This window comes from Heloderma suspectum, chromosome 9 (genome assembly GCF_057233095.1).
Source record: "Heloderma suspectum isolate Gila_16-S chromosome 9, 16-S_ref, whole genome shotgun sequence".
Classification (NCBI taxonomy): Eukaryota; Metazoa; Chordata; class Lepidosauria; order Squamata; family Helodermatidae; genus Heloderma; species Heloderma suspectum.
Genome location: NC_139466.1, coordinates 30,861,812 through 30,881,087, shown reverse-complemented (window position 1 = coordinate 30,881,087; position 19,276 = coordinate 30,861,812). Strand labels below are relative to the sequence as shown.

Here is a 19,276-nt window from a genome sequence, read left to right as displayed (position 1 = left end):
TTTGTCGCTTACTGAGTGACTCTGCTCCACATAACCTATTGCAGCCCCATTACTGAAGAAAACGAAGTGAGTTCTCTCCATAAAGTTTCTATTATTTGCAAGTATGGAGGTAGCTAAGCTACTAGAAAAAAACATGTCTGGGAAGAGGCAATCATCTGAACACTGATGTTAACATCTTAGTGGCAATCTTGATTAATGCAATAAAAATATGAAGGCAGCAGAAATAAAATAGATGCGCGTTAACTTTTGCTTTTGGCACCTGTGTGTCTAGATATTCATAGTTCTCAAGTATTCTTGTTATAATAATGTTAACACATGTGTTAGACATCTCATGTCAAAGGTTTGCTACATATTTACAAGGCACCAACCCCCCCCCCCTCTTAAAGCATGAATTCAAAAGCAATGGGAAAAGCATATCAAGATACTCAAATATGAACACACTTCAGTTCATCACAAATTCATGAAAGTTTGGCCTGGGAAGATTAAAATAATCCAGATCCTGTGCACAATAGAGAAACTGTAAACATTTTATAGCTGCCTTTAGGATCGGTGTATTGTGCAAAAGTTACTACGGTATGTAAGGAATTCATGGCAGACAATGTTCTAAAATCTCTGTAAGAAGGTGCTGTTTCTATAATGCACAAAAAAAGCAACAAGGAGAGACTTCATAAACATGATTCAAATGCCACAGTCCTGTGACAAACTCAAGGTGTAGTGTGGGGAAGCATTTCTGCAGCAGGTAATAGAATAGATGGGTAAGGCTTCTTTTGGCCAAGAACATGTGGCAATAAGAAGTCTTCAAACACGCAAAAACCATATGGGTAAAATGGAAAAGCACCACAGAAAAATGTGAGCGGAGTCCCCCCACAATTTGCTTAGTAGATTTTTCTGGCAAAAATCCCTGCAGTAGAAAGCCTTTGAAGTCCTCACTCCATTGTTCAGTGCTGTCGTTTCCCATCTGTCAATAATTCCACCCCATGAGATGGCTGACCCTGGCCTTTTCTGTCATTTTCCGTACCCTGCCTGACCTGGAAGTACCAAGATTCAGGGGATCCTCCGTGTGCACAAAAGTGTCATTGTCTGAATCGTCATTATATAAAACAGTCCGCCTGCCCTCGTTCCTCGTTTTAATCCGAGGTGGCCTACTGAACCGCCCACCAAATGTGTTCTCACTGAAGCGTCCACCAAAAAGATTCTCAAATTCATCGTCAGCCATCCGTGGGCGCTTGGCTCTGGAGGCAGCTCTAGACGCTCCTCTCCCTCGGCCTCTTCGGCCTCCCCGGCCGCCTCTTCTTCCTCTACCACAGCCTCTTCCTCCTCGACTGCCTCGCCCCCCTCTGCTCCACCTACCCCACCGGCCCCATCTCCCTCTCCTCCCCGTCCCTCTACCCTGCCAGTTTCTCTGCCCGTTGGAGACGTTCCTTCGAATTTTTCTTTTCGGTTTCACTTGCACAGATTTGCTATAATCATGGTCTCCATCTATGTAGTCCTGGTCTGTCCTAGAGCTCGTTTCAGAGTCTGAATCAGAGCCGCATCTGCTTTCAGAGCTTGAGCTTGATCGCGAGTCCCCACTTTCCGAGGAAGATAAACCTGGCTTTTCTTTTTGTTCTCTCTTCTTCTCTTCACCAGTGCGTTCATCCTCTTCTGATGCACTCGACAGCTTTCGCTTGACTGCTGCCCGGGGCTCTCTCCCATCACCATTTGTCAGGGGCTTATCAGAAGGCTGATCTACAGAAGTTAAAACAAATACACATGTATAGACACAGAAATTTGTCAACAGTGGCACAACAGAGCTAAGGCCTCAGCTTTCTGGGAGAAAACAAACATTCTGCAATGCACTGTAACATCTATCCAAATGTAAGCAACGTCAAATTGAAAGAATTAAGAGGTTTTTAAAAAATGCATACATACTTAAGTGCTTTGCTGAATCGAAAGGCAAACATCTACCATCTGCAAAGCCCACCAGGTGGTGTTGGGCCTCTGAACCAAACTGCAAGGCTGGGATTTAACCCCAATAGATCACAAGGGCACTGAAATGCTCTGGATCCCCAATAAATGTCCTGGTTCCTCTTCACACCCTTTCAGTGTTGACTTGAAAGCTCTCAATTCTGCCTGGACTTGCACCCCACCCCCACCCTCGGGCTTTCATCCTGCCACCAAGCACAGCCTACAATCTGATACGTGATGTTACCCTAAACATGTACAGTAGCCAATCAGCTTGTCAAAGTCAGCACAGTGGCATCTCTGCAACCTGGGAGAATGTTAGGTTTTGTAGCAATGCAAAGTGGCACAGCTAGTACAGATCACCATAAACACATATGTTAAAAGTAGTATAATCTGTTCTCAGGCTTACACATTCTTGGAGCTGGCCTAGTACAATGTGTGTGCATGCATAGCCTTTCCAAGAGCTGCTGTGAGGGGCCCATCCTTGCTCCCTCTCAGAGAGAACTCTGCCATTATTGTTGGTTGCCCTGCGGCTACAGAAGTGAGAGACAAGACAGGAGGATATAAAAAGAAGCAAGCCAACAGGATTAGGACCATTCCTCACTCTAAGTATGCTTGCTTCGCAAAACATCAAGACAGGACAGCATCAGTAACCAATGGAATCCAAATCACACAACAAAAGAGGAAAATAAAGAGTCTTGATTTCTGCCGTTTCCCACCTTGTTTAACTGGTGTCGATTTATTTCTGACCAGCCTATTTTTCCCTGGTTCAACATCATTTCCGCTACGATTCAGGATGTTTGAGCCAGATGAGGACGGATGACTTTCCATATCTCCAGCAGCAGCAGAGCCGGGCAGTTCCTCAGTAGTATCTGAAACTTGAAATAGGATGGCTTGGTAATGGAAGCAAAATGACACCGTTTGGGCAAAATGGTAATAAATGGATTTGAAAGTGCAAGTTCACTTTTAGTTCGGTTTAGTAGAATGTGAGCAAGCAAGCCTCAAATCCTTGATGTTAACATGTCTCTAGGAAACTCCCTTGGATTGTAAATCAATGCAAGATCTAGTATCCTGCAAAGAATCTGAAGCCACAAAAAATCAACTTAGTTTTAATTCCTAAAAAGACCAAGTCTTTAGCTCTCACGGTCTGTATGGGAGCTGACTGTTGATTTGGGAGATGTTCCACTAATGCGTTGACCATCTCTTCACTTGCTTAGAACAGCACATGTAAAGATACATAAACATTCAATACCCAAATTTTGCGGGGCAGGGAGCACATACAAATGAAATAAAGCAGCAAAGATGGATGGCAGCAAAAGACACTGTGGGTTGTTATGGGGTTTTTATCTACTCATCTTTGGTTTGGGTGGGGTATGTGGAAATCTCCTGAACAAGCCTGAGGTTGTTGGATTGGGGAACAGAGCTGGCTCTCTGTGGCACAAGGTAAGGTATAAGGTTGGGAATGGGGGACCACACTTCTATTAAATGTATAGGAAAGGGTAGAACTCTTTCCTTAGGGTCGTTTAGATCTAATTTTTGTGAACTACCCAGAGAGCTTTGCCTATTAGGGAGTATAGAAATGAAATAAATAAATACATAAATAAAATCTAGGCCAATACCAGTATTAGAATGAGATGGGGCATCCCTTCTGGCTGCTCAGGCTTCTGGAGCTGAACTGGTATGGGCTCAGTAGCGGCCCCTGTGGGTAAACACCTACACAGTTTCTGGTGGGAAGGGGATGAAAGTGCATAGTTAAACTATGGGATTCACTACCACAAGATGTGGTGATGGCCACCAATTTGGATGGCTTTAAAAGGGGGTTAGACAAATTCCTGGAGGAGCAGGCTATCAATGGCTACTAGTCCTGATGGCTATATGTTACCTCCAGCATCAGGGACAGTATGCCAATGTACACCAGTTGCTGGGGAACATGGGCAGGTGTTGCACTCATGTCCCACTTGTGGGTTCCCCGTTGACAGCTGGTTGGCCACTGTGTGAACAGAATGCTGGGCTAGATGGACCCTTGGTCTGATCCAGCAGGGCTCTTCTCATGTTCTTATGAAAGGTCACTGCTTCTCAGGCACGTATAATGCCAGCCTTGAAAACATGGTAGCATCTACTGAATCTAGGTTGCTTGAATGAAAGCCTATGGTGTTGCCATATAAAACCAATTCCACTTACCATGAGATGAAACTGAAGAATTAGTCCTAGTTAAAGGCAGTGAGGTATTCGGGTTTGTTTTAGGCTGCATCTTCAGTTGTTTTTGTTTCCCTTTTGGGCTAAGGAAAAAAGAACACTTTCTTAACAAGGAATTTCAGTTCCCATATTAAACCAGCTTACTCCAAGGAACTGTATTCTGAAGCGCCCCCAAAACTCACTCGCATGTGTTAAGGGCTGCTATGATTGTTACTTTTCCTTCCCTCACTTTTGTGAAGTCTGAAGTGACAGATATTGTACACCAGGAGAGTGCAACTTTGGCCCTCCAGATGTTTTGGCCTACAACTCCCATCATCCCTCACCATTGGCTGTGCTGGCTAGGCCTGATGGGAATCGTAGGCCAAAACATTTGGAGGGCCACAAGCTGCCCACTTCAGTTGTAGACGATGCTCAGTTGTGTCTTTCGTTGCAGCTGAACATGCTTTACATACTGCAGTGCAGCAAGTACAATACATTTTCCCCTTTCCCTCTGAAAACCTGTTTTCACTTATTTTATTGTAGTATGTAAAGCACTTCAAAGGCTGTTTGGTGAGGTGGGTGGCAGCAATATAAACAAAGGTATCACGAACTTGGGATTACATGGGTAGCAAGTACCGCTGATGTTACCTGGGTGCCCTGCTGCTAGAGGAAGAACTGCTGCTGCTCCGAAGTCGTTTTTGGTACCGTAGCCGTGGTCTTTGCCTCTTCTGAGATTGCACTGCCGACTTGTACTCGGAAATGATGGTTTTAATATGGTTTTCAAATAAGGCAGATAATCGGAGTGTCATGCTGTAGATCTGGGGTGGGGAGAAACAAAGGATCACATCTGAGAGTCAGCGTGGTACAGTGGCCATAACGCTGGACTTAAGACTGGTGAAACCCGCATTCAAATCCCTGCTCAACCACAAAGCTTGCTGGGTGACCTTGGTCCAGTCACTAGCTCTCAGCCAGAGCTATCTCACAGGGCTGCTGTAAGGATAAAAGCAAGGGACTCCACATACATACAGGTTCTGATTGCCCTGGAGGAAGGGAAGGATAAAAATGTGGACACCAAAAATGCATAGGTCAATCCAACATTGTAGTAATCTGCTTAACAAAATTCTGTGAGTTTAATGAAGAGTGAGGGATCCTGGGGAGGAACAGCCATCTCTCAAGGTTCAGCACAAGATGAAGAAAGGGGGATGTTTAGAGGTAGGTCATGTAGCAGCAAAACTGAAAGGTACCAATGGCCTTGGTGCTTTCCCAGCCAGTCCCTGCTCTCAACTATTTGGTACAATTTACACATATTCAAGTTAATATGACAGAACATTGTAATGATTTACATTATACAAAAGACGTAAAGACACATACGTATTCTTTCACATTTTACTAAAATGTAATTATAAAGGAATGTTTAAATTTAAAATATCTCATGGGCAGGACCCTGTATCCTGCCTTCTACCGGGTAGCTGCCTTCTACCAGGTGAGGCTATCAGTCCATCTGACTGGCCGTTTACTCCCTCCAGTGTCTAGGCCAGAGGTAAGCAGCCTGGTGCCCTCCAGATGTTTTAGACTACAACTCCCCATCAGCCCCAGCCAGCATGGCCAATGGCAAAGGATTATGGGAGTTAGTTCAAAACATCTAGAGGGCACCAGCTTGCCTACACCTGGTGCCTGCTAGATGTTTTGATGGTCTTATAGGCCCCTTCCAACCCTACTATTCTATGATTCTATCATCTAGGCAGAGAGGGGTCATCTGCAGTCCTGCTACCCAAGATCCTTAAGTTTAACTGGAGATGTTGGGGGTTGAAACTGGAATCTTCTGTACATAAGGCATGTGTTCTTCCAATGAGTTACCCACATCATCTTCGCGCCTACTAAAGTGCCATTTGAGGATTATTGCTGCTACTGAAATTACAAGAAAGCATACAACATAGAAGGAAGACATAAGAAGCTTCCTTATACCAGGTCAGCCTATTTGTCCAACTAGTCCAGTTCAGCTTTGTGCACTCTGACTGAGAGCAGCCAGGGGTTGAACCCGGGACCTTCTGCATGTAAATCATATGCTCTTCCACTGAGCTACAGTCCCTCTCTTAAATTAGAGAAGGAGATACGCTCCACACTTTGCAGCAGGAATTGCTGAATCAGTCACAGTGCTATTATTTTTTAAAAAAACATTATTATCCTCCTGCAACTTCATAGCCGGGTGCAGGACTCATCTTGAATTTTGAATGAGGAATTTGTTCCTCCCACCTCAGTCTTTACCAGGAAACTATGAAGTCAAAATCAAAGAACAGAAAGTAAAATCCTGATTTCATTAGCTTTCCAAAAAGGAGACGCTATTGTGCTGAGGGCACACAGCCTCTCATTGCCCACTAAGGGGCTGGGGGAGAACAATTCCATCCCTATATCTGTTAGGACACATGGAGTTCTCCTGAACAGTGAAGTGAGCAGGACTGCCCACAACCCAGGAGATGTGCACACGTACATACTGTAGCTACAAACAGCCACGATGGTGATATGCTACATCTAGTATCAGAGGCAGTATGCCTCTGTATATCAGTTGCTGAGGAACACAACTGGGAGGGAGCTATTGTACCTGTGTCTTGCTTGTGGGTTTCCCGTGGGCAGCTGGTTGGCCACTGTGTGAACAGAATGCTGGACTGGATGGACCCTTGGTCCATCCTGCAAGGTTTTTCTTATATTCTTATGTATGGATGGATATGGATCAGGGCAATGTCTTTAGTTAGTGTGTGAATTTAAGACCACAACACTATTAGGGTGCAATCCTGTGCATGTTTAGACAGAAAAAGTCCTACACCTCCCAGCATTCCCCAGCCAGCTGGGGAATGCTGGGAGGTGTAGGACTTTTTCTGTCTAAACATGCACAGGATTGCACCCTAATACTCCTATTCAAATTTCTTTCATGCCTTAATTGCACATTTCAGATTGGAAGCTTGCAGACATAGCCACCCACCAGGCTTTTGCATCTTACCCTTGATTTCTTATTAGGAGTATACGCTTTAGAGTTGCAGAATATCAAGCGAACATCTTTGTAGAATTCGAGGGGGTTTGTGTAATTACCCGCTTCCAAAGTTTCTTTCACAGTACTGAAGTCCATTGGAGTGTCTACAATATCTCGATAATCCTAGGAGCAACATTTCATGCATGTTAATCATGAACCAACACTAGAAAACTTACACGAATTACTTCTGGGACATTTTACTATCCCAAGCCAAATTCTAATGTATCTCAGGGTAGTAAAATATCCAGCTACAATTCAGCGTGTCAGAAGAAGGGCACTTAAGTCTGCTTAAATCAGATTTTGTTTGAAAAATCTCATGGAACATTTTTACTCCAATACTTCCCATTGGCTTAGATCAAAGAAGCATCCCAATGACAAAAATCAATAGGGTTCTTGGGACTTTTTTTTGTCCCAGGAACTTCTTGGTTTTCAAAGAGAAGACTCCATATGGGCACTTAAATCTGCTTCCCTGGATCAATTTTTGGTAGGATTTTTTTTTTTTTTATCACAACATTAGCTGGGACAAAAAAAGCACCTCAAACACTGGGCTTGGGGATATTTTTTGTCCCAGGCTATGGGACTCAAAATCACCACAGAGTGAATGTGTTTACTCCTAGTGACATCACTATGCTTCCTCTATGCTATACAAACTAGGTTGAGCTTGTGTGGAGGAAAACATTTCCCCCTTTTTTTGACCATGTGGAACAGCCCTCATACTTTCAGGATTTTACAGAAGCTGATATAGTTTACCAGATTCTAAAAGCTCTGTTAGCGCTGAAACAGCAAGATTAGCAGACAGAGAGTATGGGCAAGGCAATTTGTTTTCCACAACTGTACTGTACAAACACGGCATCCAGCAATAAATGCAGGATTCAGATAGCAAGAATGTCATATTTAATTTTCATTTAATTTTTTAAGGTCACCTCTTGAAGTGGCAAAGATAGGGTTGGATCTAAGTAGGCAATGCTTAGCAAAACATCAGATGCTAACAAGGCTGTGGTGCTGAGCATGGCGAACAATGGGGACAAAGTTTCTTTGCTCTCCTTTCCTGAACTAAAGCATGATAAAACTTACAGGGTAAGAAAAGAGATCAACAGGTTGTCGGAATGGCTCTGAGTCTTCACGTTCATAAATCAGGCTTAGTAGCTGCTTGCACTGTTCATTCCAGGCATCAGCACGTGGTTTCGAGGGCTGCCTTTTTATCTGCCGCTTTACCTAAAGGGAGCAACATACAAGCTCAATCTTTTTTAAAAATTTCTTCTTCCATCTCATTTAATTTAGGCACCATTTGATCGGGAGCATCAGATCACACTAAGGTCAAGTGATACAGTCAAAGAGAAGTATATAAACTGCTAAAATAGCCATGGTTTTAAAGGAGTTATTAAATAAATGCAGCACCAGTTCTGTTCTCCCGGCTAATTTATTTTTTTGCAATATTTATACGCCATCCTGTTCGCATTACTGCATATAATATTTTAAAAATACAAATAAAAGTGAACCATGCAAAATAAAACACATCTAGATGAATAAACACAAAATGTTTAAGCTACATAAGAACAGTAATAATCTCTACTGATTCCCAAACATAAAACATGGTTTTATCTGACTATGCAAGAAAAACAGGGAAGAACACAGACTTCCCAGGAGAGAGCATTCCAGAACTCTGGAGCTACCACAGAAAAGGCCCTGCACCTAGTCAATGAGAACCCTACCTCACTACAGGGCCTTACTGGTAGACCTTAAGGCAGGCTTTCCCAAACTGGAGCCCTCCAGATGTTTTGGACTGCATCTTCCATAATTCCTAGCCAAGCATGGCCAATGGCCATGCTGGCTGGGAACTGTAAGAGCTGCGGTCCAACATATCTGGAGGGTGCCAGGATGGGGGAACGCTGCCTCAAGGCCCTGGAGGTTCATATGAGAGAAGGCTCATATACTTGGGATGTAGACTGTATAGGGCTTTAAAGGTCAAAACCTGGTTTATTCCTCTCCAAATCTGCGTCCGCTCATTAGTTTTGTACCAACATGCTCTAATGAAAGTTATCTTGTGTTAAACAAGCAGCCCTATAACAACTGCACACACAGTTCTCCTCCTTAGCCTTATAACCACCGGCCCCTAGGCTACACAGGATCTTCTTTTTCAGCCTGGCTTATAAACAAGGAAGCAACCAGCCAGCAACTAGACCCCAAACTTCTGATGATTCAGTGATGAGGGCAGGGAGAAGATTTTCTCTAGAGAAGAAGTGACAGACGCTTCCTAGTCCAGTCTCTGGCCAAGTCTTTCTTCTCCAAAGAATCTGCTTCCTAGTGGAAGAAGGAAAGCCCACCAAGCGGCTAGAGCCCTGGATGCAATAGGTGTGGAGAATTACTCCTAAGTGCATAAAACTATTATGTTTTAAAGAGTGGGCAGTGATGTAAAAGCCACACATTTGCCTCGCGCTCTCTCCCCCTTCCATCTTAAGAGCAAGCTGCTCCAAGACTAGAAAGGAGACAAAAAAATCCTCACATTCAGCCTCCATAGTTGTGCCCTGCTCAGCATGGGGTAGTGTTCTATGGCAGTTGTGCATGATGCTCTACATGATGCTCTATCATCACTGATGGTTCTGTTCCCATCAGGCATGCGGGTGGCCCTAGAGTGGTTGGGGAAAGGGAACGCATTGGTGATTCATTCTGCCATCAGATTTTATTTTTATTCTATGTTCCACTTTATGTGACTTATGATTTCAAGGTCATCCATAATTATTACACACAAAAAGCAATCAATAGCCACATAAACATGAATGGGTTTTCAGAATCAAGGTCATGCAATTAAACCTGATTTGTTGATTCTTATCCAAAAACTGGCCCTGAATAGTAACTAAGCAACACTCACAGTTCTTTTCCCAGATGAGGTTCCTGGACCATCTGAATCTGCACATGTTTCTGCCACCTGAAGGAAAGTGTAATTACTACATGCAAAAGAAGAGCTAATACTAATACTGAAGGCTGTTCACAAAACCCCACACATTATAGATTGCAAGAAACAGTTGCCTTCAATTATAGAATCTGGTGAGCTCTAATAACTTAGTGAAATCACTAAAATTGACCACAGTATTTTTTTTTAACTCTGTATATACTTTTTGGCCTCTCAAAAGGCTTGGGAAGAAGCAGTGCTGGCTCCAGGTTTTGGGGCCTTTGGGCAAGACACTCCCAGTGGGCCTCCTCTCTCAGTGAGTCTACCTGCTCACCGCCATTGTTGCCAGCTGCCCTTGCTCCTCATCCTCTTTCCCATCACCGCTACCACTTACTTGCTTGACAGGCAGAGAGCAAGTAGGCAGTGGTATCTACTGCTCCTTCTTCTCACCACAACTGTGGTCTGGGCTAGAGTGAGAGGCAGGTAAACAAGAAGGATGCAATAGTGAGGAGGAGGAGCAAGTGTAGGAGGCTCTTATAGGTGGGCCCCTGCTGGGGTGTGGGCCCTCAGCAAGTGCCCAACCATGCCAACCTTTGATGCTGGCCCTGGGAAGAAGGTCTCAGCCCTTTTGGAACTGACCAAATTTGCCTGGGAAAAAAAATCCTCTCTCTAATCTTTGAAGAGATCCAGCATTACGTTTTTCACTTCAAAGTAAGTGTGGCAAATGTTTTAATAATCCAACTACTTGTGTGTGCTCTTTTTAATGCCAACTTGATGTTGCTACTTTGCCTGCTGACAGGCTCTGCAGGAAGACCCGCATGTAGCATGCTAAATTAACTCTTTTCTTCAAGGTTGTGCAATAACTTGATGTCACCTTGATCAAGAACTGTAGCCTGACTTATGAGACACCAAGTAAACACAGCTCACCAACTATGAATACTGGCCCATCAGGGGCTTACAATAAATCAGCTGTGTGGTGTGTGTTTTTTTACTTGCAATACTAAAGAGGAGAAAGGAAAATAATCTGCCACAGCAAGGAAGTTACACCGGGAAGGTTACAATATAATATGGAGAGGCAGTCGTTTCAAGGGAAGGGGCGTAGCTGAGTGGTAGAGCATATGATTTGAATGCAAAAGGTCTCAGGTTTAATCTTTGACATCTCCAGAGAGACTGGGAGAGAGCCCTGTCTGAAACCCTGGAGAGCCACTGTCAGTCAGGATGTAGATCAGTTTTCCACAACATGTGTTAGACTACAACTCCTACCCAGCATGGCATAAGAACATAAGAAGAGCCATGCTGGATCAGGCCAAGAGTCCATCTAGTCCACTATTCTCTTCACACAGTGGCCAACCAGCAGCCCATGGGAAACCCATAAGCAGGACATGAGTGCAACAGTACCCTCCCACCCACATTCCACAGCAACAAGTGTACAATGAGGATGATGGAGTTGTAGTCCAACACACCTGAAGGGCACCAGGTTGGGGAAGGCTGGCATAGACAATACTGAGCTAGGTAGACCAAAGATCTGATGCAGCATAAGGCAGCTTCCAATCACTCAGCATGGCAGCAGCTAGACTATCAGACTTGGACTGTGGAGACCTGGGTCCAAATTCCTACTCAGCCATGAAGCTTGCTGGGTAACCTTGGGCCCATTTCTTTCTCTCCCAGCCTAACCTCACCCCATAGAGTTATTGTGAGGGTAAAACTGGGCGCACGGGCAGGGGGTGCGGAGAGAAGAGAAGCTGGTACGTAAGAAGGAGGAAGGGTGGAATAAAAAGTCATAAACAGCTGCTGGGCTGTGTTTGACTTGATGGGTCACACACTGAGCAGCATGTCTTAATGCTAGGGATGGCATGGCAATATGAAAAGGTGGTGGGCTCCCCCAGGTCTGGCTTCCCAGACCCTGCTTGCCAAGCCCTGGGGCGCTGATGGACCCAGCTGCCAAACATCCCAGAGCTCAGAGCGCCATGGCACCAGGGCGAGAGCACTGGGGGCTGGCTGCTCCAGGACCCGTCCTCCCTGCGCTGGCTGTTAAGGTAGTTCTTGATAGCCGGTGTGGGGAGGAAGGGCCTCAAGGGCACCCCAGCGCTCTCACATGGCCTCCTCCCGAGGAGGCCAGGGCGAGAGCTCTGTGAACTGGCCACGCCAAGGACTTGGTAGTCGAGTCCTTGTGCACATAAAGCATAAGGGCTTGACTGCTAGAGTCCTTGGCGTGGAGAGTAGGGGCAGCTCAGTGGGCGGGGTGTGCAGGGCAGCTCGCCGAGCAAGTCCGTGTGAGCTGTGGGAGGGAACTCATTGAGCTCCCCCTGCCCTGGAAGGAGATGGGTCCATCCATCCCTATTTAATGCAGAGCCCTAAGGCAACAGGGAAAGGACTTTTAAACTCTTGATAGCAAGACTGAGTGTATTTCAGTCCCCCATACTCAGTGCTCAAGAGTTTGGGAATCCAGCATAAATTTGGCTTCCTGAGAATTTTAGCTTGCACTTTGTGAACAGGTTTGTATATTACAGGGCTCTGTATAAAAGAAATAGAAGTCAAAAGGAGCCTGAGGTGGGGAGCTCATCTCATGCTCTCTAAAGGAGATATTACATGACTGACTTTGAGCGCAAAGTTGAACAACACACAGAATCTGGCTTTTCCAGCACAGCTTATAAGGAAGGCCTAACCCATGATTTCCCCATTTGTGGTGCCTTTTGGAAGACTCCGCTTAGATGCGGGACTAAGGCAAGAAGGAGAAATGAACTGAGAACAGATAAGAACATGTATTCCATAGTGCGCACGTGCATATTGTGCAATGGAAAATATAAGGCAGTTCTAGGACTTTATTTATTTCATTTCTATACCACCCAATAGCTGAAGCTCTCTTTGGCTTCTTGAGAGTCACAACTTTTGAAAATGCAAGTAACTAGTCATCATAACTTCCAAAAATTCCTTAAACAAAACCCAGAAATTCAAAGGCATGCTATCCTTCAAATCCTGTGCAGCCTTCTGGTTGTTCACCGTAATTCATTTCCAGTGAGTCTTCCTTTTTCAAGACCTTTTCCCTCTTACCTCCTCCTCTTCATCTGTGCTGCTCAAGTCTTCTGCTTTCACTTTGTTATAGATCTCCAGAATATCTGTACAACTCTGATCCCTAAAGGGTACCAAGGTATCTAGATTAGGGCCAGAGAGTTAAATGCCACAGAGACTGCGAAAGCAGCAGCATCCTTGCCCAGAGGTCTTACAAATAAAGGGATGATTCCTGTGTTATTGGTGTGCCATGGGTACATTTCCATGCCAGATACTTTACCACATACAATAGCAATTGATTAACAGGCCATATGAGATGGTTGGGTCATGTGGGAAGTACAGCTCAGTCATGTGGATGTGCCTCGAGATCTGTTCTCCCACAGGACAAGAAATGATGATGGGAGAAGAAATTACTTGGCAGCATAACAGCATGTATTGATCTGAGGTCCTGATTCTGTCAGGTCCCAATCAAAATAGGTTCTTTTGGATTAACCAAGATGAAACAAAGCCACTGGCACCAAAGGATGACAATTTATTGATAGAAAATGGATGCAGAAAGAAAAAAAATAAGCAGAGAAAGCTCACACCTCTTATCAGCCAATGAAGCTGTCACAGCTGAGTGTCCATCTGGGTCCCCACAACAGACAAAAAGTCGTTCTTAGAAGAAAAGTTCTCCAGGCTGTTTCTGCAAGTTTTCTCCCATGGAGTGAGACCAAAGAGCAAAGCCAGCTGTCTGGATTTTATAAGTGTCTCTCCCTAGTTCAGGATCTGACGGGCTGGCGCGCACACATTCAGGAGGGGAGGGGGAGAGCTTTCCTTCCCATGGAAAGTGAAACTGATCTCTCTCCCAGGATGAGATCATCCAGCTGGCCAAAACAGCTTCAAGGAGAAGCTGTAAATTACCGACCTGTGTGAGAGGCCTTCCCAATTAACTATAAAGCTGCTCGTTAGACCAAATGTGTCTCTATGCATTCAAACAGCATACAGGACATACGTCAGTTCACATCTGACTCCTCGCCAATTCTTCCGGTGCCAACCCCATTACACAGCAGGTGAACAAAACATGCACACAAGTGATGTCACTGCAACAGTCCAGGGAAGGCTTTACTGGTCAGGCAGGTTTTAGAAAAGCTATTTCTCAACTGTCAGATTGCAAGGAAACGGACAACTCACCCGATGTAGTGCAGTAAGACATCTGTTACAATCTTGGCTGCTTTGACTATAGGACTATCGGGCTCATTGAAAGTCCTCGCGTTATGTTCAATGTATCGGACCTCCCACATTAGTGCCGATATTCTCCTGAAAGGGAACGTAATACATTCAGGAATACGTGTTAAAATTATTTTCAGTTACAGAATGAGTATAACAAAAACATGGGCTTTTCATAAGCAGCGAATATGATACTGACTTTTTTAAGTTGAGAAGAAACATCAGTGAAATCAGAACTGGAAAAAAAGACACTCTCACACTTGTTAGCAACTGCCGAGTCACTCCAAGGCAATTAGAAGAGCAATTGTTCACCACGTCACTGCTATAAATGGTGACGTGTTGATAACCCACAACATGGGACTACTGAACCTCTGAACTGCAACCCTCTGGGATACGAATCTGAGCAGAATACAAGAAGCAGGGCAAACATAAGCTCTCGTTTAAGAGCCAGGAAACAGAATCACAAGTCACTGGGGAACAGGTCAAAGACCAAATTTTTTGGCCTATTTTGGAGCTATAACTAACAGGGAAGATTTTTAGACACTGAATGTAAGTTAGCCTTATGTGACAGGATTCTGTAGTTAAGTGGAACTGGACAAATTCTCACTGATGCTACAGGAGATTTAGCTTAGCAACCATTTTTAAAAGGCAGAGATATTTAACAATGTGTGATGGACAGAAACCACCAATCTGACCTGTAAAATCTGTTTTCAAGTCTTCTCCTTATTGTGGTGAGGTCAGTTGGATAAGCAACAACAGTGCAATACAGAGGATAGGCACTAAGGTCCACTGGAACAGCAAAGGGGTTGGAAATATCTAAAACAGAAGACAACAAAAAGTGATTAAAGGCGCAATCCTATGCATGTTTAGACAGAAAAAAGTCCTACAGCTCCTAGCATTCCCCAGCTAGCATGGCTGGCTGAGGCATGCTAGGAGTTGTGGGACTTTTTTCTGTCAAAACTTGCATAGGATTACACCCAAAATTCCATAAGCTATGACAGAAGTGAAATGGCGAAGCTCAGAAGCTTTCAATTAAAATGGTAGGCATATTATATATAAAATTTCAAAAAACCTTATCTCAAAGCAAACATGACACACAGGATATTACCTGATAATGTTATTGCCCTAGTCGTGCCATCACCTGAACTGCTGTGGTATCAATCATGCAATGTTCACAAACTATCAACTACTCGGAGAAACTGACAGCAACAGAATGTGGACAAGGGCCCAGGGCAGAATGTGGACAAGGGCCCAGCTGTAATAGATGCCTGATAGGAATGATCTATAGACAGGAAGAACTGTTCATGCCTGGATGTGGGGAGGGCATAAGGAAAACCAGGGGCATTCATGTTGGACTGGGAATGACTGAGGGAGTGAGTGGGAAGAGGGAGGCAGATCAGCTAAAGGCTGGATGGCAGTGGAATGAAAAGCAGAGACCTCAGGAAAGGTTGGAAGAGGATAGAGGCAAGAGATAAGAGAAAGAGGCAGTAATTGAAGGCTGATGAGAATATGAAAAAGACAAGCCTCAAACAGAGCCTTAATAATATGAAAGCCCATATGTAGTTCCCTAAAGGAAGCCTTGGGAGACAAAGAAGCAATGATACCAAAGTGTGCATGGAGGAGGAGGTGAATTTGAGATATTTTTTTTTAGATAAACCAGATCAACATTTGGCTGCAGATCTTGTTAGTATATTTGTTGCTGCACTTACGAGGCAGCCATACCAATGTGAATTTCTGATAAGGCATCCAATATCAAAAACATCTTTACGCACATTGCTTCTGGATTTCACTTTATTTGTGCAAATCCTGGCCTCATTATCAGATATCTGTCAGGCACATTGATTACAAAGGCAGTAAGATCCCACTTTCAAAACAAGCAAGCACACAGTATCTGTTGTAAGCCCAGACTGCTTCCATTTGTGTCTCTGGGTCTGACATTAGGCAGGATGCTGATCAGCCTAGCATCGTCTCCACATCATTTCCTTTTGAGCCTGCCATACCTAGGGAAAGAAGCTGATCGATGCCTCGAAGAACTCGCACGCATTCTTCGTCTCGGGAATGGGACCCCCATTCGCCTTCCTGTGGCTTGTATAGAAGAGACGCCAGCTCCTCTGTTGTCACAGGAACTCCAGCCCCAACTTCTTCTGGATAAGCAGCTGCGGAAAATGAGGATGGCGGGACGTCCAGTTAGAGACATCACACTGTTATGAACTTAAATATGAATAACTGACACCCAAATGAAGTGTGGGGGATAGAGAAGCATTATTTACTTCCTTCTGGAATCGGCTCCATGTCCCAGGGGCTCATCTTTTCTCTTTCATTATTGTCCCAGCTGTAAAAAAGAAAAAAAAGTTATTTAAATACTTTAAAAAACATAGATCTGATATACAACAGTAGCTCAGGGCCAAATGTAACTATGTGAACATGCAGGTTATCTGTAATGTGCATAGCAGCAGAGGGAAAGTCTGAGCGGCCTTGGGGCCATGAAGGGTGAGAGTTTAACTCTTTTACTCCTGCCACTGTCAGGATGCCTCCCCAAAGCTGCCATTCGCTTTGCAAGGAAAGATCCCAGTGGCACCAATTTCTCTCATCCTCAGCATCCCTGGCCCATTTTCATTATGAGCATAATGCTGGCCTACTTTACAGGGCCACTGCAAGGATGATGGAAATGAGATATATGAAGCACACTGAATACTGTAAAGTGCTATATAAATGCTCAGTACTATTTCTTTTCATTTAACTATTTCTTTTCATTCAGCTTAATGTATTTATACTCCATCTTTCAGAGTAAGAAATCTCCCAAAGCAGCTTACAAAATTAGGAAAGAAATGCAATATAGATCTAGATGAATATTGTCTACCCTGTCTGAAAGTGGCTTTCCAGGGACTCAGGTAGGGAAGGGTCTTTCCCTTCACATACTACCTGAGCCTTTTAACTGAAGATGCCAAAAGACTGAACCTGGAAACTTCTGCATTTGGAGAACATGCCCTGCTCACTGAACTACAATCGCTCCAGAAAAGACTTTGCAACAGGTTTACAAGTAGCAATCGTGTTGTAAAAAGTCGTATTTATCCAAATGTAAGTAATTCTCAATGATCCTGTTAATGCACCATGAAGTGAAGACAGCCCAGGATGGGAGGGAAGGGGAGGGCCAACGTCTGGGAGACTGGGAGAGGGATGAGCTAAATAATCGCATCAATCAATCAATAGCAATGATTGCTTAATTTTCAGAAGAGATACAGTTGTAGAATTCAAGTTTTCTTGCATCAGACTTTTTTTAAATGCACAAAAATTGACAAATTCCTGCTTATAGTCATCCTTACTGAACACTGTAGCACTGAAAGGAACTATCAGGATATTCAGACTGGAATGGCTGTTGACTTTCTACAGTTCCAAACCACCATGCATCATCTATTATGCTGCGAAATCTATCCCCTGCAAGAGAAAAGTTGGAGTGAGCCAAGTGATATGTGCACATGCTCGTAGAACCCCGCCCCCCTGCCGACTAGAATCCATTCTTTTCTGCACAAACTCTCACTGGTGTGCACATTAAATTTTATGTATTTAACCCACTTTTCTGTTTAAAAACACACACAGACACATAAAAAATTAACACACGATACAGATAAAATATCAAATTCTAAACAATCCTAAAAGCAACATATGTTTATATATTAGGGAGCTACTGAATGACAAACCTATACTTACCAATCTGCCAGTTCCTTTCTTTGGCTTCATTGTAAAACTGATGCAGCACAAGGAAATCAATAACATCTGGCATATCATGGTACCTGTGAAACAGAAAGCCTTCAGAGGGAGGTAGTGCAACTAAAGGCACAGGCCACCTATGAACATATTTAAGCCATTGAGATTATTCTTCAGTGTTCATTATAGGATTAGTGAGTACTTATTTATATATTTGATTTATACCCCACCTTTCTAAGAAAAAATGGCAGCTACCATTATACACCGCACTCCAAGATAAGCTATATGAAACTTCAATTTGGAGACAGGAACTACTGTTACAGGGGGGTGGCTTTTGACTTTCTCCTCCCCATTTCTTTAGCTTCAAGCTAATGTTACAGGGAGGAAGGGGGCTTCTGCCACCCTCCTCATCACATCGTCCCCAAAATATTCACAAAAAGAAAGGCATGACCTCATCATGATCCCTGCCCCCGGCTCCAATTCACTGGCTGCTGCTGTAGGGGGCAGGAAAATGCTAAATGTGATGGATGTCATATCACATACTTCTTTTCTTAAACATGATTACGGAGGCAGGCTCAGGAACCGGGGGAAGATGCGAATAAGCATGAAACTTAGCTAGGCCTGTTAGCCACTTACTTTATGGAAAATGATTCACCAGTCATTTTGCCTGAGATGGGATCAAGAAAGGCAAGCTTCAAGCAGCAAAGCGTAGGTGGTCCAACTTCGTACTTAATTCCCACAATCTTCACAAATTCTTGTTCCTGTTTGTCAAACAGCAGTAGAGGTCAAAAGCTTAGAGTTGCATGTGTGTTTTACCTGAAGCATACCCCTTCAGTGAATAAATACAAAGTACAAATAACCTCTCGCTCCCCTTATTCCAGGCAGCACAATAGTCTACGTCATGGATGCTTCACTCTTCAAACCAGAGTCAAATCAGAACACAGAGTCAAAAACAGAATGGATGGGCCATATCAGGTCAGATGCAGAAATGCTTTTCAGTTGTTCAAATGCACCGAGAAGAACAGAAGAGACATTTGTCTACCCAACAGCAATTCACAAACACAGTCCATGCCACTCATAGGATGCATGTAAACGACTGGGCACTTAAAATGCTTCGCTAATGCCCTCACTCCACCCTGATTCCACACGTGGCCCTAAGGAGTCTCTCAACTGCTGACCTTGCCCATGTATTATTTATAAGCAACATTTATGTACCACTTCTCATTGGCACAAACCCTGAAGTGGTTTACAAGAGAATACAATAAGAGCATAAAAAGGCAGTGCTGGATCAGACCAAGGGTCCACCTAAGACAGAATTC

At 44.0% G+C, this 19,276-nt stretch overlaps 1 protein-coding gene across 1 annotated transcript in view; it reads right to left on the bottom strand.

Moving 5' to 3' along the window:
- Positions 1-274: 274 nt before the first annotated feature.
- BRWD3 (bromodomain and WD repeat domain containing 3) overlaps positions 275-19,276 on the bottom strand; it is a 70,874-nt gene continuing 51,872 nt past the window's right edge. Inside the window, exons 26-40 of the mRNA XM_084814039.1 lie at positions 18,594-18,718; positions 17,961-18,043; positions 17,576-17,687; positions 16,523-16,584; positions 16,253-16,408; positions 14,948-15,068; positions 14,217-14,342; positions 13,086-13,167; positions 10,014-10,070; positions 8,219-8,359; positions 7,115-7,267; positions 4,768-4,937; positions 4,126-4,223; positions 2,664-2,822; positions 275-1,728 (exon numbers count right to left, since the gene is read on the bottom strand). Coding sequence (XP_084670165.1) covers positions 962-1,728; positions 2,664-2,822; positions 4,126-4,223; positions 4,768-4,937; positions 7,115-7,267; positions 8,219-8,359; positions 10,014-10,070; positions 13,086-13,167; positions 14,217-14,342; positions 14,948-15,068; positions 16,253-16,408; positions 16,523-16,584; positions 17,576-17,687; positions 17,961-18,043; positions 18,594-18,718 — 2,412 coding nt within the window. The 3' untranslated portion in view covers positions 275-961. The remainder of the gene's footprint in view (positions 1,729-2,663; positions 2,823-4,125; positions 4,224-4,767; positions 4,938-7,114; positions 7,268-8,218; positions 8,360-10,013; positions 10,071-13,085; positions 13,168-14,216; positions 14,343-14,947; positions 15,069-16,252; positions 16,409-16,522; positions 16,585-17,575; positions 17,688-17,960; positions 18,044-18,593; positions 18,719-19,276) is intronic.